This window comes from Benincasa hispida, chromosome 11 (genome assembly GCF_027475165.1).
Source record: "Benincasa hispida cultivar pf3 chromosome 11, pf3_genome.v1.1, whole genome shotgun sequence".
Classification (NCBI taxonomy): domain Eukaryota; kingdom Viridiplantae; phylum Streptophyta; class Magnoliopsida; order Cucurbitales; family Cucurbitaceae; genus Benincasa; species Benincasa hispida.
In genome coordinates, this window is record NC_143488.1 from 50,916,142 (window position 1) to 50,940,723 (window position 24,582).

Here is a 24,582-nt window from a genome sequence, read left to right on the forward strand (position 1 = left end):
TAATTTTAGAGCAATAAATTCAGACTCCATGGTGGACCTTGCTATATAAGTCTGTTTTGCATACTTCCATGAAATAGCTCCTTTACCTAATAAGAACACAAATCTGCTAGTAAAGCTTACTTCGTCATTCTATACTACCCAGTTTGCATACACTACCCTTCTAATTAATACGGCAGAAAATTGTTAAAATGTAAACAATAATCTATTATACTCTTAAGATATCTTAATATACGACAAAGAGCAATTAAATGATCTTTATTAGGATTATGTGTATATCTACTTAATCTTCTCATAACATATGCAATAACAGGTCTAGTATAGTTTATAAAAAAAACATAACACTTCATATAATCTTTGCATATTTGGATCGGGAAATACTATCTTCCTTATTTTTCTTAAGACTCATATTAGCATCATAAGGTGTTCTTATAGGAGCGTCATCAAACAATCAAGTATCACATCAGCTTGCTCTAAATCTTTCATTTCAAAATGTGATGATAATAACTACTTGGTATTATTAATTACATTTATGTTTGTACCAAAGATAAGCATACAACCAAATAATCACACAATTGTCTCAAATAAATTTTGAGTAAACACATGTATAGGATATTTACTAATGTACTATTAAAGTTCACACACTATTATTTGGGAGTTTGCTTAATAAAGCCTTTTAGTTATGTCAATTGAAATTATATATATGTACACCTATGTACCCACGATCATCTCTTTATCTAACTGATGCGATGATCATCTTCTTATCTAATCAATATGAAACTTTGGTTGCATTCCCAACAATCCTCTCCTCGAACAAAGGACTAATTGAGTCTCCCCTCAAGTAGCCATTCATCCATCTAACTCTTATTTAGGCTAACTCATTTTCATCAAAGTACATCACCTATCAGATAGAATTCAACCCCAGATCATACCATGATTTACTTTCGAGGTTCCACTACATCTTTGTTCGACACCGAAGAATATCAACATGTCTAACTAGGGACACAACTCTGATACCACTTATTGGAGACAACAACTCTTCAAAGATCTTCACAATTGTATGATATTGTATCTACTCTAGGCATAAACCCTCATAGCTTTACTTGTGAATTTGACCTCAAAAGGCCTCATACTAATGAAGATAATTTTTCTCACTTATATACCCAAAAAATGTCCTTATAAAATATCACATATTTTATAGCTTAGACAATATTTTTAAATTACCATCAAATTTTACAAGCTTCCTAGATGATAAATTTTGCACATTTTTATACTACTAGCAGGCTCAATAATTTAAAAAAATGTTATACCACCGAACTTAATTAAAGGTAATAATAATACTTCTCAATTTCATGGAAATTAATGGCCAACCATTTTTAAACGTGATAATTTATGACATTCATCATACATAAGCTTTGTCAAATATAATACATGAAACATTATTTCCATTCGTGTCAACAAGATAATTAGACTTGCTAAAATTAATCACAATATTATCCTATTTGAGCTATTCAAAATATTACAATAACAATAATATTATTATCTTCTTATTGCACATGTTATTTTGTTACTCATAAAATATTAAAATATATATTGAATACCATAAATATATATTAAATACCATATTTAAATGTAGTAATGAAATAAAATAGTTACATTCTCATACCACATGAAAAATTAAATTTGTGGAACAAATTGACAAACCACATGAGCTAACCACGTCAACACATGCCACATCGACCACCATTTCATCTTCAAGAACAATCTCAGTCCAGCAGTTCAACAAAGAGATTGTAGTCCAATAAATCAACAATCAACACCCCAATCAATGGAATGATACATGATTTCTTGCCAAATTTCCAATGGCTATGATATCTAGTATTGCAAATATTATTTTCCTTGTTTGGAAATTACACATAGTAGAGTCTCTCAACTTGCCTTACACAAATACTCTCACCATAAAGCATATTTCTCTACTTTATATTTCCTTCTTTTTAAGAAAATAGTTTCATATTACATATTTCAATTAATGTACTGTTGGCCCTTTCCTAAAACCAATGGTGAATTAATTATTAGAAAGATTATTATTATTCTTTCTTTATATACAGGAAGTTAAGTCTCTATCAAGTTTGATCCAATTTTTAACCAATGAGATTTGAATCAAATTAAGAAAATCTTGTCATCATCATCCAAAATGATAGAAGTTTGAAGTATAAAAGTTTAAGGCATTTGTGGAACATATAATCAAAATATCTTCACTCAAAAGTAATTATATTTGATGATCCACTCTACAAACTATCTATCACATGCACATATGAAAAATCAACATAAATCAATCTACCAACAAAAGGTTGTAGCTCAACATGTTGAGTTGTCTCCCCAAATTTCTCAAATTATGCCAACAAATCATTTTAAAATAACCGCATGATTATTTGGATCATTATTTTCTTAATTGATTCTTTCATGTATCTGTTGGATTTGGTGTCCTAAATCTCATATATCTTGTAGTTTATAAAAATAATTATATCTTTAATAAAAATAAGAGGTATTTTATTAACATTTAAACTGCATTAATTCAATCTAATAAACTAAGATCTAAGGTTGTATGATGTAACTTAAACATGTTGTGGAGACATACATAGATGGACGAGGTTGGCTACCTTATCCTTGTGACACTATGAATACGACCCACTTTATAGTTGTTACAACTGTTGTAAAGTGTTGCTGATCTAATCTTGATCATTCATGTTGAGACATATAAGCATGGGTGGATTTAGTATGGGCTCGAACCCCCCTCAACTTTATGCTTTTTATATAATAAATCTGCCTTCTAGCATCCTCTAGACTCAGGTTCAAATCTTAATCATTACATTTGTTTTTACAAAATTATATAAAGCCTCTCGTCAATAAAATTTATGGATTCGCCGTTGCATGTGAGTGGAGGTATCCTATACAAAAAGTTTATATAAGACCGAACCACGAAATGAATAGTCTCTCTTTGTAACACCGACTTAAATTTCATCAAAATGACCATAAGTTTGATTTGTATGGGTGAGAGTGGTCAGTTTTACCGACTCAATATGCCTACCATTTTGGGGATTTGTCTGATTGGGGAGCTGGGAACGCAGCTACACAAGAAGCAATTCACTCCTTCCTGATTTTAGGAAAAGTAGATAAATTGCTTCCTTAACAACTGATTCTCATTCTTGGACAATGAGGCATCAACCTCTTACTGGCTCGAGAGATGTTAGTTTATAGTTATTATAAATTGTTTATTCGTTAAAGAAATCAATGATACTTAATGAGTTAGATATAACTACATGGGTAAAAGGTAATTTAACCCAGCTATAGTTATAACAATTTGTGAAGAGGCAACTCACTATTAATTGGTTATATCCATGGACACAGATTTGCAGTGCAAAGAGTGCAACTATCGGTCTTTATTGGAGTGACCACAAGGTCCCCCTGTTAACTCACGAAAGATAGTAATGAGAAATGATTTGAGTCGTTCAAATCACTTAAAAGAATTTTATATCAATATAATTAATATATACATTATAGAATATGGTTAATTAATTAATTGACAATTAATGGAAAGTGGAAATCTTGGAGAGGAGTTATACTCTCCCTATAAATATATCATTATAGCCCATCTAGAGTTAAAGGGATTTTTGTGAAAAATTGCCCTAGCCTCCACTCTCATATTCTCTACTCTCTACTCTCTACTCTCTCAAGAACATCCTCAACCTCCATTCTCTCTTCTAAGGTGTTAGAGCCCACATATCTAGCTCCTTGGAATTCTAGAGCATAACGGGAAGGCCTTGCGGTGATGTCTTTGTTCGTTGGGAGGTTCAATCTTGATCATGACCAAAGGAGAGAAAAACATAAAGAAATGGGAATCTTCAATGATGAGTTTTCTTCTTCCATTTCTTCTATTCTTCTTCATTAGGAGTATACTTAGGCTTATTTGAATGTTTACCTTATTATTTATGAATTTGTTCACTGATTTTTGTATTTTATAAAATTAATTTTCAAATTGCACGGTCATCTTATGCTTTCGCAGGAATTTGATTTCTTTCAATTGGAATTAGAGTCAATTCTTGCATTTTTTTTTCATTTTTGGTATTTTAAAACAAAAATTAGAGAATATTTTGGGTGAATTTGTGTATTGTTTTTGTGTGATGATCACTGTAAAATTCATTTGGGTATTTTTGACTTAATAGATGTTTTTAGTATTTGATATATAGACTCGTTTTACTTAATTTGATCATGTAAGGGCCCATTGTTTTTGGGCAATTTAATTTAGTAATCGAGTTTGTAAGTCCGGGTCACTAGTTTTGCAAGTGTTGCTAATGATCGAGATGGAAAACTGAGGTGTTCAACATAAATTTGAAGCAGAATGTTGTAGACTTGGTGTTTCTGGCCTACAACGTCATGATGTTGCGACGCAAGGTGGAAGACAATCTTTTTCGTAGCATGCGCTCTACTCTAGCGTTGTGATGCTACGACCGTTCAACATTAAGGCGCACGCGAGCTAGAGCTTGCCGGTTCGAGGCCTACTACTGCCCTTTTTCCTATATTTTAATTGTAATTTTATTTGTTTATAATTAAATTAGTATGATTCGATTATATTAATTTAATTATTTTTATTAGGGTTCCAAATATCGGTCTATTAATGCATTTTATGTAATTTAATGTGCATGAGATTTATGTTTAAATTATATGATTTATATATTGCATATTGTGTGCTATATAGATTAAAAATCTCACCTTAAGATAAACATGTTTCATCCATCCTTTTATTAGAAGTATGCTTGCATGATTATTAAGCATGTTCATGCATCATACTAGAATATAATTGTTATATAGTATGATAGCATGTGAATTATTTTCATTAGTAGTAATGTATTGTTTTATTGTTTAATGAAAAGGAATATGTATATGTATTTTCATGGGTGATAATTATAAGTGTTATTTTTATTAGATGAAAATAAACTTTGCATTGAGCATAACATTACTTAGATAAATATAATGATTATATTTGATTGATGTCATTAGATGAAAATTATAGGTTTTAATTCATTATATTATAATGGTTATAAGTTTAATGAAATAGATTAAAATATATAATCAAGAGTTGCATGCAAACATAGGTCCAAATTAATTTTAGATAGTTTAAAATTAATTAACTTAAACTTACGTTAAAAGCATTTCTAATGTGATTAGAAATAGGTTAATCTTTTAATTTGTTTTAATAGGATTAAAATAAATTCCGTAAAAGATTAAATTTATAAAATAACTACCTATAAATGAACTTTTGTCCGAGGAACGTTTTGTCTAGGCTGGGGTATTTAAGTTGACGAAAATGAAACACCGCTACCTTAAAACCGACCTGGAAGGTTAATTAGACAAGTATTTTATAAGCATGCAATAAATGGTTTTGTTTATTAAAGAGTTTAATAAATAAAATCACATGTTGTTAAAATATTCAATATAAACCATATATTGAGCAAATTAACAAGGACTTAGATAAATTAATTAGCTGGATTTACTAAAGTAAGAAACCATAATTTTTAAAATACTCAATGGGAGGAAATAGATGTATATGATACATCAATTTTTTCACTCACGTTTCTCCCTTAATGTTCACACTGTGAGTCCCCTTCGATGGTGTTTACATTGGTCAATATCAAGGTGAACGGAGAGAGTAAGTGGGAGAGAGATGTGTGTCAACATGTTCTATGATCTCCTTCATTGGTTTGCATCATGAGACTTTGCACAACCTCGAGGTGCCTTGGGAGCATCCCCATTTGGATAGTGTGTGCATTAGGTCAATATCAAGGCGAACTTCAAAAATGGAGAAGATCACTTTAGTTTTTGCCCCAATTGATTTTTTCTTTCGATTGGCTCATTGGGACGGAACTTTAGGATCTAAATTGGAGGGTCACACTTACAAGAAATTGTTAAGTAAGTCAATGATTTCTTGACCAAATTAGGTGACTAATTGTTATAGGAATAAGAGTTATTCTGGTGTAATGATTAGTTGAGAATGTTTCAGTTCAGTGAAGGGGTGACTGACCACCCTTCAGTGGCTTTTGTCCTAAATCACTGAAGCATCATTGGGGTTCATTATTTCTTTTGCTAAACTGATTGGATTAAAACAAATTTTTGCATAAGTTTTTAATATAAATAATTTGTTCTGTATCAACAAAAATGACTAGTGTTACACTGAACCTTCTTAAAACTGAAAAATTGACTGAAAATAATTACATAACATGGAAAGAGTCGATTAAAACTATTTTTGTGGTTAACGACCTTAAATTCGTCTTGACTAAGGAATGTCCTCCAGCCTCAACCCTGATGCAACACAAAGTGTTCGTGATGCATACAAAAGATGGACGAAGGCCAATATAAGGCTGAGTTCACATTTTGGCGAGTATAACTGATGCCTTAGCCAAAATATTTGACAACATGGTCACCGCACTTCAAATCATGCAATCAAGGCAAGAATTTTTTAAGTGAGTGTTCTCACAATTCAAGCAGGACGGGGTTGATATCGATGAAGCCAGCAATGTCAACTCCCTAATCAAATTCTGATCCATATTGAATGTTAAGGGACTAATAGATGTGGTAAATGTTGCTAACTCTGGTGAAGTTTATCAAAGACATTCATCCTCTGAGAAAAAACTTGAAGTGTACAATAAGGGTTTTCAAGCTGATCCAACTACTCTTCAGAAAAGGAAGAAATCCAGTTATAATAAATCTGATTTACTTGTCTTGGAGTCGTGCCTAGTAGAGAATGGTGATTTTGCTTGGATAGTTCCTTCAGGGGCTACTAATCATGTATGTTTTTCCCATCAGAGATTTAATTCCTGGAGACAATTGGAAGTTGGAGAGATGAATCTTCGAGTTGGCACTGGTGAGGTTGTTGCAGTTGTTGTCATAGGCAGACTTAAGTTATTTTTTGACAAGAAAGATATATGTTATTAGATGATGTATATGTAGTTTCTAATATCAAAAGGAACTTAATCTCTGTTTCTCGTCTAATTGAACAGAAGTGTTCTCTCTCATTCTTTGAAAATGAAGTGTTTATTTTTAAAAATGGAATAGAAATAGGCTTTGCTACAATAAAAAATAACTTATATTTTCATAATGGAAACAATTACTAAGAGACCAAGTGTTTCTCCTAAAGAAAACGCCCAATTTTGGCATCTAAGATTAGGTCACATTAATCTCAATAGAATTGAAAGATTGGTTAAAAGTGGACTTTTTAAATGGTTTAGAAGAAAACTTTTTACCTATATGTGAGTCATGCCTTGAAGGTAAGATAACAAAACGACCTTTTACTCTACAAGGTTACAGAGCCAAAGAGCCCTCTGAGCTTACACATTCACATTTATATAGTCTAATAAATGTAAAAGCAAGAGGATGATATGAATATTTCATCTCTTTCATAGATGATTATTCAAGATACGGGTATCTTTATCTAATGCAATACAAGTCTGAAGGACTTGAAAAGTTCTAGGAGTATAAGACTAAGGTTGAAAACTTGTTAAGTAAAAAGATAAGAATGTTGTATTGGAAAGGAGAAATAGAACCCTGTTAGACATGGTTCAATCTATGATGAGCTATGCTCAACTTCCTGACTCATTCTAGGGATATGCAGTGGAGACTGATATTTATATCTTGAACAACGTTCCCTTACATAGTGTTTCTAAAACATCTTTTGAGTTATGGAGAGATTGTAAAGGTAGTTTATGCCACTTCAGGATTTGGGGATGTCCAGCTCATGTACTCATGAAAAGTCCCAAAAAGTAGGAACCTCGTTCGATAGTATACCTATTGATAACTCTCCAAAAGAGCTACTTTTATGCCTTTAATCTATCTTGGTTGTCATGTTTAATGTGCTTAAATGATTATAAGTGTAGCTTCATCATCAAATCATGCATTTTGAAGCGTTACGGGCCACTCAAGTTTAACTTGGATCTATTATAAGTGATCGGGCTCTTCCGAGGCTTCAAATGGAAGAGAAAATGTCAAAACAACCCTCATGTGAGAGCACAGCGGCGCCATACTCGGCGCCATGCTCAGGGCTCTATGCAGAAGCCGAAAATAAGGCACAATGCCGCAATGCTGACCTGTAGCGCCGCTGTGTTATTGTGCTATTATAAAAACTGCTCTTCGGTATTGTGGTCGTAACTTTCAATCGAGGTGGCCGATTTGGGTGAGTGACCACTCATTTTCTTCGTTTTTTCGTTCTCTACTCCATCTACAGTGTTAATGTTTAGGTTTTCTTTCGTTTTTTTTTTATTGCTGTAACATGGATTAAGTGCTCCATCTCTTCTTCATCTCTACAAATTGTTGAGGTAAGTGAGATTTTCTAGTTCTTGGGGCAAGTTTATGTATATTTCTTGAGATTTTATTTTGATTGAACTGAATGTATTTGGATTTACGCTTCTTTGAATCTATTTTAACTTCTAAATGTATGCTTATGCTTGGATAGACGCTCCTCTCATGGGTATATGTTTTTGCCAATCGATTTATGGCTTGCATGTCATATTCTTTTTCATCTAGCTATAATCACCATTAGTAGAAATTAATTGAGTATGTATGCTAGGATTTATAGGCTGGACTTGAATCTTAGGATGCATACTTTAACTAGGTTCAAAGAGTAATTGGTTAATTAATTGGGCTCCTTAGTTAGTTAATCACACAATGGAATCCTTAATTGTAATGGACATGATTTTATCTCTTTTTGGATGTTATCAACCCAATAGAATTTAGAAGCATGTATAGAGCTTTAATTGATGATTAGGGCGCTTAATCGATTCGGTTTTAATTAGTTATCCACCTTTGAATAAGCTAGTTAATTTGTATCGATTAGGTCATTGTGCACGCATAATCAAATATATGTTCAATCGATATATTTCAATGATAGAGGTTACATAGGAATCCACTTGCTCCCAAGACTAGATTATCCCATCCTAGGTTACATTGGAACCCACTTGCTCCCAGGACTAGATTATCCCATCCTAGGTTACATTTTCCCATGCACTTTATTTTTCACGCTTTATTCTCATCCACACCAGCCCCCTCTCCCCCATTTACTGCTCTAGTTAGGAAATTGGCTTATGAAACGAATCGCGCTTCCTTGCGGATTGACCCGAACTTTCAGAGTTGTGATGATCACTTCTGCCACACAGAACTGTAGCAAACGTGTTAGGTAACTTTGTCACGTTCGTTGTTGCAATTGTCGGTGGTCCCCTCATATGCGTTTGGCTATCTTGTTCATCGCATAGGTTGCCTTGCCACATAACTTGCTTTACGTTGTTGTTCTGCATTATGTGTCCTATACATAGCTCCTCCTCTTTATGATTTCATCTGTATTCATGCATATTTAACTCATCAGTGATGTAATCACTTGAACTCTTCTTTTGAATTATTGAACGCATGGAAAGGAAATTTTGCCCTATTCTTTTATGATTTCAATGCTTTTTTAATCAAATAGTTCTAAATATTGTAACTTTAAAAGATATTAACTTGTACAAATACAAGTTATCAACCATATTTGAAGAGTTTGAATCCCCTGCATAAGCGATTGATCGCATATACTTTTAATTAAAGTTTTGAATTTACAAAATAACAGAGAAGAATAAACATATAATTTTAACTAAGCATGCAAAAATAGGGAAGAGTTAATACATACCCTTGAAGACTGTCTTCAAAAATCTCCTCTCTACATGAAATTTCCACGAACGAATCTTTTGGAAGACAACACCGCTTAGTTACCTTACTATTCTTCAGCAATGATTTGGACTGTGGGATCCAATAACATTTTGGAACAAGGGAAAAAAGAAATATACAAGGAGGTTTTTTCCTTCTATGTTCTTAAGAGGGTTAAAGATAGAAAGAGAAAAAACTTTTATTTACAGTATGTAAAAAAAACTAAGGAGGTGTTTGGCTTACCAACATGAGTTGAGTTGAATTGGTATAATATACCAACTCAATGTTTGGACCGCCAACTTTAAAATGTTGGTGGAGTTGAGTTGATATACCAACTCACTCCAACTCTCCCTTCTTCTAGTATTTTCAATTGCTCCACCCATCACCATTTTTAGCAACTATCGTGTCACGCTCTGGGAACTAACTCTGAGCTTCGACAACCACCTTCGATGACAACTCCAACGACCAACTTTGACAACCATCTTCGCACGACCAACTTCGACAACCAATTCGAGGCTTTGAAAACCATGTCCAATGACAACTGTATGACCTAACTCCGACAACCACCTTCGCACGACCAACTCCGACAATCATCTCTGACTACAAACTTCAGCAAAAATCATCTTCGATGACCACCTTCGTGTGACCAACTCCAGGCTCCAAAAACCACCTCCGATGACCAATTCCAATACCACCTTCATGTAACCTACTTTAGGTTCCGATAACCACCTTTGACTACAAACTCCAACGAAAATCATTTTCAGTAATCAACTTCGACAACCACTTCTGACTATTATAAGACTGATGACTTTTAAAGTATATTGTAGGGTTGTTGATATAAATATAATAACATTTTGCCAACATCAAAAGCAATGTTTATACTTAAAAACTCGTAAAATTTATTTTCGTTTAATTGAATTCACATACCAAATGAGTGTTAAGAATATTTAGACAAAAAGTATGTATGTGGTTGAAAAGTATATAATATATAGCAAAAAAAACCTATAAAATGAAGATTTTTTCCTGTAACATTTTGTAACAATAATTAGTGAAAAATGGAGATTCGCTCTTTGATGATCCTCCAAACTTGGAGGAATTGAATGTGAAATTGTTGAAGAAATGTCATGACATTCAATTGGCTATTTAGATGATGAGGCAGATTCAATTAAAAGAATCACGACAGAGTAAAAATATGGAGCAATAATAGGAAGAAGAAGAAAAAGAAGATGGTAGTGAAATTCAGAGAAAATTAGGAATCAAAAGTTTTGATTTCTCTTTGTTTTTTTCATTTTATTTAACCATATTTCTGCAATAAATGTAATGAGTTAATTGTTGTGCAATACTAGAAAGAAAGAAGAAAAATTAAAAAATTAAAAGAAAAAAAGAAAGAAATTGCAGTCCATATTTTATTCAAACAGAGATGGGTAGAATTATTGAATAAAAAGTATAAAAAAATAGTAATCATAAAAACAGATTATTTAGAGTTCAAAAAGCTGCACTAGATACCCCAGAGATATGAACTCATACCAAATAACTTTGAACCTCAAGCACATATATATGAACTTCACAAATATATGAATTTTACAGACATATGAACTCCAAACATTTTATCTTAACTCAGCATCTAAACAGTCCATTAAACTTCTTTCATGAATCTACATTAAAGAGAGAAGATGAATTAACTTTATTATTTAATTATTATAAATTACATCATATTTAACATAAATAAATAAATATTAATTAATTAATACATTTGAATTATATTAAGATGCATTTGAATCATATTAAAATGCATATCTCTCTCATAAACTATAGTTTAAATATGAATCTCATTCATATTAATTTTAAACTTATAGTTTTTATATGAATCTCATTCATATAGTTAGATTCATGTAAATAATATTTGAATTTTATTCAAATATCTCTCTCTTGTATTATATAGTTTAATTTTGAATCTCATTCAAATTTATCTTTATATTATAATGTATCCACATACATTATATTAATTGTATTTAATATAATTAATTTACATTCTCTTATTTAATTCGAACAGTTCAAATTATCCCAAAACCAATAAATCATCATTTTCTTCTTAATGAGCTAGCAAGTGGATCTAATGGACCTACATATTAGAAGTTCTAATGATAATTAAACTCTTTAATTAAATTAATCAATGCTCATTGACTGTGGGTCACTCCACTAAAGATCAATGACAGCACTCTTCGCACTGCAAAATATTCATGTGTCCATTGATATAACCATTACCAATAAGCCAATCCTTCACAAACTACTCGTAATTACAGTTGGGTCAAATTACCGTTTGCCCCTATAATTACCTCATACTCCTTAAGTCTCATTGATTCTCTAGTGAACTATCTATTTATGGTCATATCATAAATAAGTCCCTCTTGTGCCAATGAGAGAGAGGGACCCCATTGTTCAAGACCCAAGTCAGCACTTAAGGGAACAATTAATCTACTTACTCTAAAAATGGAAAAGAGTGAATTCTATCTTATGTAGCTATGTTCCCAGCTCCCTAATCGGACAAATCTCCAAAATGGTAGTTTTATTGAGTCGCCGACTCGGGCCACTCTCACGCATTCCAATCAAAGGATTGCCTGTATAGACATGAGTTCATAACTGACTCAAGATTGAGGTCGAGTTACCTATGACCATCCTATGAAATGTTAATCTATTTAGTCAACTGTGTTATAGAGAGAGAATAATCATTTCATAGTTCGATCTTATACAAACTCTTTATATAAGATACCTTCACTCACATGTCTCCATATGACTGATTTTGATCAAAACGTTTGTAACACTTACAACTCTTATAACATATACAAAGTGGGTTGTATCCGTAGTGTCACCAAGATAAGACACCCAACTTATCCATATACTACAGACCATATAGGTTATTACTTGAGTATGATCCACCTATATGTCTACAATGAACTATTCAAATTACGTAAAATAAACTTGAATCTTAGTTTCTTGGATCGAGTCACACGAGTCTAATTATTTTATTAACGAATTTTGTTTATATATTACAAACTACAAGATTTATGACATAATCCTCAACAATATTATCGTTTTTTTTTTAAATCTTATACCTAGTACAAAGAGAAAAAACTGTTATAGTAATTAAATTATCAAATTAATATGTTAATATTCCAATGTTGTAATATATATAATGCAATTTTTATTCTAATGTTATTATATATCTACTGTGAAGTCATTTGAAAGAATGCATTGTTTCACCGTATTGATTATTACTTTCATTCAATTAAATACTCTATCTTTTGTATTTTTCTTTAAACTTTGGATCTCGTAGAATTATTGTTTTAAGAATGTAAATGTAAGTATTTATTTATTTTTCTCTTATACGTGCATCTCACATATGCATTGGAAGAATCAATGCACAAATGTGATGTGTGTAACCACATCCGCCATGAACAAATGAATCCAATTGGCATCTATTTCATTTATCTCAAAGAGTCGCGTCCAATTAACATCAATTGCACTTATGTGACTCAAGACTTTATTTTTTAAATATATAAATTTATTTTGTAAACTAAAAATTCGAAAAAAACACCACCATGGACTTTCAAACGAACATCTACTCTTGAAAAGTCACAACCACTTGATGAAGGGTGAGTTTATGAAAAATGTAAGAGTAAAAATGGCATGCAAAAATTCTCCCTACATGACCCCTTTTAATATAGTAGAGATAGAGATATTATTCAAATTCTCTTATTCAACGAATATATGTTTGACACATGGTTTTTAAGACAATTTTTGGATTATGTGATATTATATAAATAGTATAAATTATGAAAAATAACACATTTATATTTTCATCATATATCGATTTGAATGTGAAATTTTAAATTAAAAATTTTTAAAACTTTTTATTTTGATCTTTTAATTAAAAAATATATATTTTGTTAAATTAAATCGCTAAATTAAAATCGAATACCTATAATTTAGAAAAAAGTTAGAATTTAGTTCTTACGTTTAAAATTTAGAATTTTAATTCTTAAAATTTGATAATACTTCCTAAATAATTCTCAAGGTTTGGTAAAATTCTCATAAATAACGGGTTTATTTTTGAAATTTTACTAAACTATAAAAATTATATTATAATTATAAACATGAATAAATTCTAACTTTCGCCCCACCATAGACCAAACGTGCAGTTCAACTTAATTAGATTCAGAAATATTTTTTAAAAAGAAAGATTAGTATGGTGTGGAGTGACTAGGCCATCGCGCCTTTATTTGCACAGACTGTCTTTCGTGTCTTCCCAATCGATCATCTTCCTTGCAACCGATGCCCGTACATACATACGAAACTAGAGAGACCTGGCAGGGATTGAACCAATCCGATTGTTTGTCCGTCCTTCCATTCCATTGCTCTAGCTTCTTGTTTTTGTGCAATTCAGTCCCGAAATCTACATCTCTAGTTCTGCCATGGGTGCGAGTCGAAAGCTCCAAGGGGAAATTGACCGAGTTCTCAAGAAGGTCCAAGAAGGGGTTGACGTCTTTGACAGCATTTGGAACAAGGTTCATTTTCACCATCCACCCACTCGCTTCCGAGAATGCAAGCTTTGCCTGTAAATTTGGAGTTGGGCCTTACTTTTTCTTGTTTGTCTCGTTTCTAGGTTTATGACACCGACAATTCCAATCAGAAGGAGAAATTTGAGGCGGACTTGAAGAAGGAGATAAAGAAGCTTCAGAGATACAGGGACCAAATCAAGACCTGGATTCAGTCCAGTGAGATTAAGGATAAGAAGGTTTCTCTCCTCTTTTGTATCTTTATATTCTCAAAGTTACTGTGGTTTCTGTGAACTTCCAGTGGCACATTGACTCCTCCGACGGCGATTTCTTTATTTATTATTATTATTTTTTTATTGTTTTTGGTCATACAGTCGGTTCTTAGTAGTTAGTACATATCAGATCAATTACTCGCGCAAGCATTTTATAATTGGGAATTTAAGTCCGTTTACCTTTTAGAGATCCAAAAGTTGTAGCTCGTAACTTCTAAACATAGCTTATCTGAGATGGACCAAATGTGAAGATCCTACCTTGGACTCTATACCCCATGTTGAAACCATCCTGCTGAAGTGTTCTAATGGAAACCTCAATTTCTCTTGGCTATTCATGCTTGGTCTTCCATATGGCTTTGGGCAAGCTGTCATTAACAACAGTAGACTGTAGGGCTGGAGTTGGTTGGTTGGTTGATGAAAGAGAGCCTAGAGTATTCACCTTAGCTGTCCAGCATCCATTGCATCTTATCCTGACCCAATACTTGGCCACACTGTATCTTTATTGCAATACCTGAGGAATTAATCTTATACTTCTTGTCCATTCCATGGAAATTTTGGAAAAACATAATGGCCTTTCCCACAACCCTCAGTGGATTCGCCACATATTAGCATCTTAAAGGTCGACCGTCCAATTTCCCACCCCGCAATGGCGTCCTCCAATAACCAAAGTTTTCTGGTTCTCTATTCGAATCTTCAAATTTAGAATTGTTCTTCTATTGTTCACAACATAGTGGCAGCGACTTGAATTCTCATTCTCTTGAACTTAGAAACTTTACATCTCTGCAAAAAGTCCATGCTCGGCTCTTCTGTAAAGCTCTCCCTTCCGCTATGAGGTGTATTTCTTTGATTCCATTAGCCAAGTTTGTTCTTGAAGAAATATAAGGTTGCCAAGCCTTTTCTTGTTCCAGATAATAATATGCTCCTTTGCTGCTTTAGGATAATGCTCCAACGCAAAGTCTGGCCACCCCTCAACTAATTTCGTTCCACCATTTTTCCAGAGAAAGGCATAAAGGACTATTGCTGCAGTTAACAATTTCAAATTTGAGAGGGCTTTTGGACCCCTGCAAGAGAGCCAATCTTCAAGAGAGTCTGCTTATGATCTGAATTAGTCCTTACTTTCCTTGAGAGCCTCAAGTTCTGAAATGTAAAGAACCAACCTTCCTAATTCTAAGATTCGTGGAAAGTTATATCTAATTTATATGTTGTATTCTAATACCTTTTCTTGCTAAGTATTCTAGTTACTACTTATAATATCTGTTTTATGTTCCTTATCTAGAAAAATTAGAATATTCATGTTCCATCAATTTATTTGATTGTTTTTTTTTTTTTTTGTTAACCAAGAGAGATATGCAATATATTTGATGAAACTTTTGTTTTTATCATAAATCTTGATGGCAGAGGCTAATTATTTTCTATTTTGATTTTTGTTGGTAAAGGTCAGTGCCTCTTATGAGCAGGCTTTGTTGGATGCTCGTAAACTTATTGAGCGTGAAATGGAAAGATTCAAGATTTGTGAAAAGGAGACAAAAACTAAAGCCTTCTCGAAAGAAGGTTTGGGTCAACAGCCTAAAACTGTATGCTCTTCAACTCTATTCTCTCTCCTCTTTGAACCTAAATCAATTGATAACTTGCCAAACATGCTTGTACAAAATTGCTTCCATGCTTAGATGTGATTAGGTACTTGTGCCATTAATTTGTAGCAATTATCTTTTGGAGATTTGGTTTTAAAGAAATAAAAAAAAAAAGTAGGAGAAAACTGTATGCTCTTCTCTCTATTTCTCTCTCCCTCTTGCGTTTGCAACCACCACTTAGAATAGTTCATATCGGCATAGCAATGGTGGTTCTAAATTTGGAAAAGGACAGAGGAAGTAAGTTATGCACCCACGACAAGGACATCTAAGTTGGCTTGTAAGTGTTGTGTGGAGAAGCATGTTTTTTCTATAGATTTTATCCGAGATAAAAAACTAGGATGTTATTGCTAACAAATAATAATTTCTCGCCATATGGCAGGAAAGAAACAATAGAGTGTTTCGAGGAAGGGATAGGGACTCTTGTGAGGTTTGGTCCTTAATGAGGTTTCATGTGTCCCTTTGGGCTTCGGTTTTGAAACTCTTTTGTAACTATTCTCTTGGTAACATTTTTCTTGGTTGGAACCCCTTCCTTTAGTAGGGGTGTGGTCTTGTCTTATGTTCTTGCATTCTTTCATTTTTTTTCTCAATGAAAGTTGTTGTTTATATATATAAAAAAAAAAATTCTCGCTATTGTTTGAGGCAGCTCTAAAACCAAAGCTTGTAGTGTGGATAAATGATGTTCTAGAAGCAATGTTTTAAAAGGCTTAAGGCGGTCTCGAGGCGTTTTCTCTTTGAGAGGCGAAGCGTTGAGGCTTAAGCCTCGAGGCGGTATGAGGCTTAAGCCTCATTTTAAATTAAGAAAACATGATTAAATCATAAAACATAGATCTTATATATTTTAACATTATAATATTGCTAAAAAGTACATAACATACTCAAAATTAATCACGACAAAGAAAAAAATCTCAATAATTAATCACAACAAAGGAAAACAAATCGCAATATTCTATCTAAATCTGTATTTAAGAAAATAAAGAATACATAAAAAATGTGTAAAATAAAAACTTTGTGGTAAAAAAAAGTAAGTATTAAAAATATTTAAAAGTTGGAAAAGAAACTTCCACAAATCAACTAGATAGTAACTATGAAGGAAAAAAAGTTAAAAACTCTTGAAAAGAAAAGAGAATAGAAAACAGCAACTATTAAGGGAAAAAACTCTTTTAAAAAGATATAAAATAGAAAATCTTCTATTAGGAAGATAAAAGAAGTGGAAAAAAAATCTAACCTTGGTGTTGATTAAATTGTGTTTTAGTATATTTTTTTGTAGAAGAAAATTGAAGAAAACTCTCCCACTTGGTTTGGCCACTGACTCCATCGATTATGTTTAACCCAAATCTTTGTCTTTTAGTGGTTTTAAATTAATATGTGGTTGGATTACACTTTAAAACTCCCAAAAGAAAAAAAAAAACTTAATTAATAATAATTTTGTTGTTGTTAAGTGATAAGTCTGCCGGTTCCACATTCCCAATTTGCAAGTTTGAAGACACATGCAAAGAACAATATTTATTGTTCTTGGTGGGTGGGCCCAACCCATTTAATTCTCGTTCAAATACCTTGAGGCTTTAGCCTCCAACGCCTCAATGCCATACCAAAAGGCATAAGCCTTCATTGAAAGAGGCGTAAGCCTCTTTTTTTCTTGATGTAATTGCATGCCTTGAGGCATGAGGAAGTCGCCTTGCCTCAAGGCGTGTGCCTCGACCGATTTTTGAAACATTGGTTTGAAGATCAACTTTTAACACCTATCAATGTTAAGTTCTTTTGAAAGATCCACTATGAAATTGGTTTTATTTGGGTATTAAAAGTGTTTTATTTTTTATTTTTATGTGGAGAAGGGAAACAAATTTTATTGGTGAATGAAGTAAAAAGAGCAAAGCTTTGAAACACTGTAATCTCCAAGTGGAAATCAAATATGAAAAAGGCCCGTATTGTTTGTACCAGTGTAGAGCCTTAAAAAAAAGTAACTCCCAAAATCAGATAGACGAGGTAATAGAATCATTGAAAAGTCTTTCATTCCTTTCGCCCCAAAAAAGCCAAAGGCACACTCTATTAAGAGCAGGGCATATAGTCTTCCTGTCATCATGAAAAGGGTGACCATATAAAATGCAGCCAAGAAAATCGTAATGGACAATTCTGAAAAGCCAAACTCCAACCTAAAGCTTCAATAATGATTTCCCAATAATGAGAAGCATAAGAACAATGTAGAAAAATGTGGCCTAGAGATTCATAATGGGCGGTACACATGGAGCAAATGGAAGGGGAAAGACACATAAAAGGTATTTTCCTTTAAAGACAGTTAACCATATTAATAGCCCCCAAGACTAAGCTCCTGAAGGAAAACTTTTATCTTCTTGGGATAAGAATCTGACTAGATCACCTTATAAAGACCACAGGAGTTAGGGTCAGGGGAATCATCAGTATCAACCTTGAGGGATTTGGCTGTAAAAGTTTTGGAAGGATCATCAACCTTGAGGTGTGATGATTGCTCGACACAGAAACGTCAGTAATATGATTGAGGAGTTCTTCCTCAATTTTCCTTTTGGGAGGAAAGATTATCTTTTATGGTGTGCGGGGGTGGGTGCAATTTTGTGGATTTTGTGGGGCAAATAGAATAGGAGAGTGTTTAGGGGTGTCTATAGGGATCTTTCAGATGTTTGGTCCCTCGTTTGTTTTCATATTTCTCGTTTGGTTTTGATTTAGAAGGACTTTTGTAATTATCCTATAGACATTTTGTTACATAGTTGGAGTCCCTTCATGTAGAGGGAGCTCCTTTTTTTGTTGGTTTGGTTTTTTTGTATGCCCGTGTATTCTTTCATTTTTTCTCAATGAACTGTTGTTATTTTCAATAGAGGAGATGAGGTAAGAAAGATTAGCCCATTCAATTGTTTCCAAATCAATAAAGTTTTGACGAAAATGTAAGTTTCAAGCACTTTGATTTACCAACCAAGCATTGCTGAAAATAAGATGAGGTCTACAGTTAAATGAAACAACCGGGGGAAACAAAGGAGAGAATCGCACAATTAAAGCCATAAATCATGCCAAAACGAAGTAAAGGAGCCATTGCCCAAATAACATGTAGTATGACTTCGAACAATTTTCGACTCTGAAGTAGAGCTGATAAATCATGAAGGAGATTTAGGAACCGTGCTAAATATGTCATGGCCAAACAAATAAATCAGATATGTAGTATTTAGCTGCAATATAATTACACCATAAAGCTGAATCCTCATGAAGAAACCGCTAAATCCATTTAGCCAATAAAGTTGTATTCCTCCTCTTGAATTTTCCAATTCCAATACCCCCTAACAGTTTTAGGAAGCATCCTTTCCTAAACATTATGGGTGCCACCATCGCCTCTAGAAACCTCCCATAATTTTCTTTTGAAATATATGCATATATTCAGTTGTGAAGCTTTTGCTGCAACTCTCAAAAACTGGTTGCCAAAAATGCACAGAATTCGAATGACCTCCCATAAGAAGCCCTAGATACTTAGTAGGCCAATGCCCTTGTTTGCAACCAAAAGCAGAAAGAAAATGATCCATTTTCGACTTTGAATTGGTGCCCAATAACTCACTTTTGGTAAAGTTGATATTTAGTCTAGAAGCCTGTTAAAAAGTCCTGATAATTTTGAACAAGTTGTCCAATGTCTCAAGATATTTGGTGATTGAAAAAATGAACAAGAGGGGTTGATTTGTAGTTCTAAAGTGTTCTCCTTAGGGAAAAAAAGTGAACTTGGTCATCCATGCATGGGAAAACTTGAACAGCTGGAAGGAGTTTTAGAAGAGCCTAGAGGAGTAACAAATTCTGTGTAAATATGAAGATGTTTGAATAGAACAAGACAACATACCCGTTAACTCCTCAAGAATGCAAGAATGTTATCATGGGAAAAAACTTTAGTAGTGTCAAGGAGGTGCTTCCATGATGAACGGATAAAAATCTGAGACTCAATGTGACACCGTCCAAAAAATGTTAATCATAGATTCTTTTCATCTGGACATGGCCCTTCCAAAATGCCTGGATACTAACTTTGCCAAAATAGCGGCTTTGAACAAAGAATGGACGGTGGTAGGTAACTACACTCACAAATTCGAGTTTTGTAAAGAAGAGTTGCACAAAAGAATCAATTTCAATATGGAGGTCATATCATGTGAAGTTGTGATTTTGCTGGGGCGATCTGGCATACTTTTTTTTTGAGGTGTTGAGTTTAAGCTTGGGTAGCTATCAGAGTTGCAAAGAGGTGAATGGGCATATTTCTGGTAAGTTGGTTTTTTTTTTTTTTTGTATGGCATGCATTCTTTGATGTTTTCTCAATGAAAGTCAAGTTTCTTCATAAGGAAACATATATACATATGTAGGTTGGTTATATTATTCAATATTCTCCTACATTTATGGAGTTTGGAGACATTTAAAGCTTTAGGCGATGTGTGTGGGAATATATTGAATACAATGAAAAGTGCTTCTCTCGTGGGTCAATCACCTTCCTAAACTTTTAGTAGAAGGATCTGGAGTATTTTGGCATTTTATTTGGTTTGAATTGGTGCATGCCTCGGTCTATAGAGGAGTAGATGGTGGATTCCCTAAATGGAGGAGGATTATAAGATAACACTTTTATGTTGTTCTCATAATTCTCTTATGTTTTGTTGTTTTAATTTATTTTATATTATGGTTTTGTATCATTTTCTGGGTTTCTTGTACTTTTGAACATTAGTTTCTTCTCATCGTATTGTTTCCTTCAAAGAAAAAAAGAAGTTACCTACAACTCAAAAACCGAAATTGATTTTATTTGCCTTCTCTGAACTATTTTGGTTTTTGTTTAGGATCAGACTAGTAAGCTCTTCTTTGGTCAGTTCTGACTCCCATCTGCCCACCCCACCCCCACCTCCACCTCCCTTTTCTGGGAAAAGTAATTTATGAAGAGCCAAAATTTCAAGGGGAATGGATGGGAAGTGCTGAAGTACAACTGGAAACAAAAAGATCCTTAATAAAATCTAGGATATGCCTATGATCTCTCCAAAAGTATAACAGAGACCCGGTTCAATCATCAAGAACAAGGCTATATGATAACAAAAATTTCCTTTTAATTACTATTCAAATTGTTACATTTTTGGCTAAATTTTAAGTTTGGTCTGTTTGCTTCTTGGTTTTGGTTTTATGTGTTTCTCTTTTTTCAGCTCCTATTAATTTGCTAAGTATCATTTTCAGAAATATTGGCAGTTTTCTATGTTATGGGTGATATATTTGTAGATTGATCTAAAACCATATTTGTTTTTACTTCCTTTTCCTGTCAATAATGGAAATTTGTCCTCCTGTCTGTCATTTTAGTCATTTTCAATTTCAATTCATTTTCTTTTAAGTGCCTCTGAAGGAAAATTCTAGTTGTTTTGTTTGTTCATGTACAAATAACTTGTAAATAGTAGCTTTGCGTACACTTGTGAAAAATTCTTTACTATTTTTATTGTTGGCTCTAATGAAGCTTCTCTGTGGTTTTTATACATAGGATCCAAAGGAGAAAGCTAAATCAGAGACACGGGATTGGTTGAACAATGTGGTATGAAAATCTACTTGTACGGAATCTCCATAGACTCTGTCTGCATTGAAGAACAATGCATTTGGTTAAAGAATCAGCATGTTGTTCTTAGTTGCAATGGTCGCGCTTCCAGATTTCAGGAAAAAATATTATTATTATTATTTTTTATAAGAAACCCAAACGTATGTAATTATAGCTTCTTCTTGGTGCTCCATTTTCAAAGATTATTGTAATCATGATTTGGTGCAAATTTTAGGCAATTGGGAAGTGCTTTTGTAATCCCTCCGTGAGGTGGGCATATCTTGTCTCCTCTCTTTTCTGTGCTTCCCTTGCTAATGAAATATTAGTTTTGTATTCAAAAAAGGGGGGGAAAATAGTTTGTTCCATAAGATGGTAAGTGCAATCGACACATCTAATCAGAGCCTTTTGAGGACTACTTTCTCTTCCTTCACATTTTTGACATTCCAACATATCTGTTTCAAGTCACTTGACCTTCTCCCAACCCTCATACTAAGGAGTCCTATTTCAGCTTCTTGGGCTTTTCTGGTACCTATTTTTTTTCTCATTTGATTTGGTTTTCTTTTTGTGATCGAGAAGTTGTCAACAAGTTTTCTCAGTTTGATTTTGGGTGGGACTGATTGGCAGATAAGTCTTCCAATCAATTCACATATACTAGAAGAGGTATATTGGAAAGTAATTGTGTATGGTATTTTTTATGAGGGAGAGAACATCTTGTATGAAAGAGTGGGAATGGTGGGTCCCCTACTAGTTATTTGAGTAATTGACGTTTTTGTGGATGGACCAGCCCCTTTGAAACTCTTGAACCTTGTATAAACCTTTTCTTTTGTTGTTTATGCTTGGTAGGAAAAAGAAAAATTCTGTCCAAATTGCTTAACAGGCACTCAATGTTTTTATCCTTGTCAGGTTAGTGAGTTGGAATCTCAGATTGATAATTTTGAAGCTGAGATTGAGGGTTTGTCTGTGAAGAAGGGGAAAGCAAGGCCTCCTAGATTGGTTAGTAGTATTATACTCTGAATTTTCTAAAATGATGTGTTGTTCTTTCCTAGAACTTCAGTTTTACAATTATCTGTCCATTTTGCTTTTACAGGTTCATCTTGAAACATCTATTACCCGGCACAAGGCTCATATAATGAAGCTGGAACTAATCTTGAGACTGCTTGATAACGATGAATTGAGTCCTGAGCAAGTCAATGATGTCAAGGACTTCTTAGAAGATTATGTGGAAAGGAATCAGGTTGTTATTCGTTCCATATCTTTTTTGTTTTCATATTGTATTGTACAGGTGCTAGTACTCTTTCTCTCCTTTTATAAGAAAGTAACATTCATTATGATTATGCATAAAGAAATGACCCAAACAATGAAGCAAAAAAAAAAAAAAAAAATGGAAGCCAGTTACAAGGGATCGTTCTCATTGTTTGATAAGAGAGTGACAGGTTGCTCTCATTAATAAGAATTAGAAATAAAGAAACATTACAAACTCCTAAAGATGAGGGGTGCTAAAATGAACTTTGACTTTTCGTTCCTTGTCAGAGGGATACTAATGGTATGATTGAGGAGTTCCTCCTCAATCCGCCTCGTGGGGAGAGAGGTCGTTTTCTTGGCTCGTTAGGGTTTGTGAAATCTTATGGACCTTGTGGGGGGTGACTGGAATAATAGGACTTTTAGAGGGGTGGATAGGGACCCTAGTGAGGTTTGATCTCTGGTTCACTAAATGTTTCTTTGAGGCCTTTGATTTTGAAAACCTTTTATAACTATTCTATAGGAGTTATTTTGCATTGCTGGAGTCCCTTCTATAGAGGGATGTTCCTCTTTGTGGGCTTGGTTTTTTGTACGTTAATGTATCTTTCTTTTTTGAAAGTTGTTTCAATTAATAAAAATCCTAAAGATGAGGAAGCTGAAAGGATGCTTGGAAATTCCTTCAAGACCTCTCTTAGCTGTTTACCACCTCATGGTCATCCGAGTTAAGCCCTACCAATCTGTTTTCTTCCTATTGATATGAACTTCAAAGTTTTTTTTAGGCAATTCCAAATATAGAAGAAATTATCCAGCTCACAATAACACTCTGCTGTTTGCAACAGAGAATGATGATACGAACTTGGTTTTGGTCTACTTTAACACCCTTCAGAAAATCTGCCTCTATGTCTCCAAAACTCATTTGGATAAGGATGTCTGCGTCAAATACAAAAAGAAAGGGGGGGCAATAAACCTCTTCTCTAACCTGTTTAGAAGTATAGATCCTCTCCTTACTCTCCCATTAGCAAATACAAAAAACTTAGCATTAGTAAGACTTGTTTATTTACATGGCCCACTTGACCTATATTTTGGCTTTTATGGACGGAAAGAAATTTTAGAGTTTTTTTTAGATACAATTTTCTCTCTCTTCTTTTTGTAATTTTGGCTTCATCAATTTAGAGTGGCAGCTCTTTTGTAATCTTCCTTTGGTTTGAGGTATGCCTTATCCCTTCTTTCCTAAGGTTTTTTTTTGGCTCTTGCAAAAGCCGCAAAACATGTTTATAAATTAATTAGTAGTAATGGAGATTTAACCTAATATTTAGTTGATAACTACAACTATTTTTATAGTTTATAAATATATTATCAAATATATTTTGAATAATCGTTTAAATTGGGATCCAGTTTCTAAATTTGCTACTGAAACATAAAATACAATTTTTTTTATTTTTATTGAATCTCTTATCTTCGAAATTTTGCTTTCGATTTCTAATTTTATGTCGTTATATATTCCATTTCTTAGTTTGATTTTATATATATAGACGTGCATATGTATGCATATACAGACAGGACATATGTATGCATATATACACACACATATGTATGCATATACACACACACATATGTAT

At 33.3% G+C, this 24,582-nt stretch overlaps 1 protein-coding gene across 6 annotated transcripts in view; it reads left to right on the forward strand.

The window, feature by feature from the left end:
* Window positions 1–13,899: 13,899 nt before the first annotated feature.
* Window positions 13,900–24,582, forward strand: part of LOC120090441 (transcription regulator NOT2/NOT3/NOT5 family protein) — a 29,557-nt gene continuing 18,874 nt past the window's right edge. For all 6 annotated transcript variants that reach the window (XR_016524426.1, XR_005485542.2, XR_016524427.1 and 3 more), the window contains exons 1-6: window positions 13,900–14,285; window positions 14,384–14,515; window positions 15,985–16,122; window positions 21,674–21,724; window positions 22,628–22,717; window positions 22,812–22,958. Coding sequence is in view for 2 of the 6 variants with exons in the window: in XM_039048107.2 (XP_038904035.1) it covers window positions 14,193–14,285; window positions 14,384–14,515; window positions 15,985–16,122; window positions 21,674–21,724; window positions 22,628–22,717; window positions 22,812–22,958 (651 nt within the window). In the remaining 4 variants the exon portion in view is untranslated. The remainder of the gene's footprint in view (window positions 14,286–14,383; window positions 14,516–15,984; window positions 16,123–21,673; window positions 21,725–22,627; window positions 22,718–22,811; window positions 22,959–24,582) is intronic.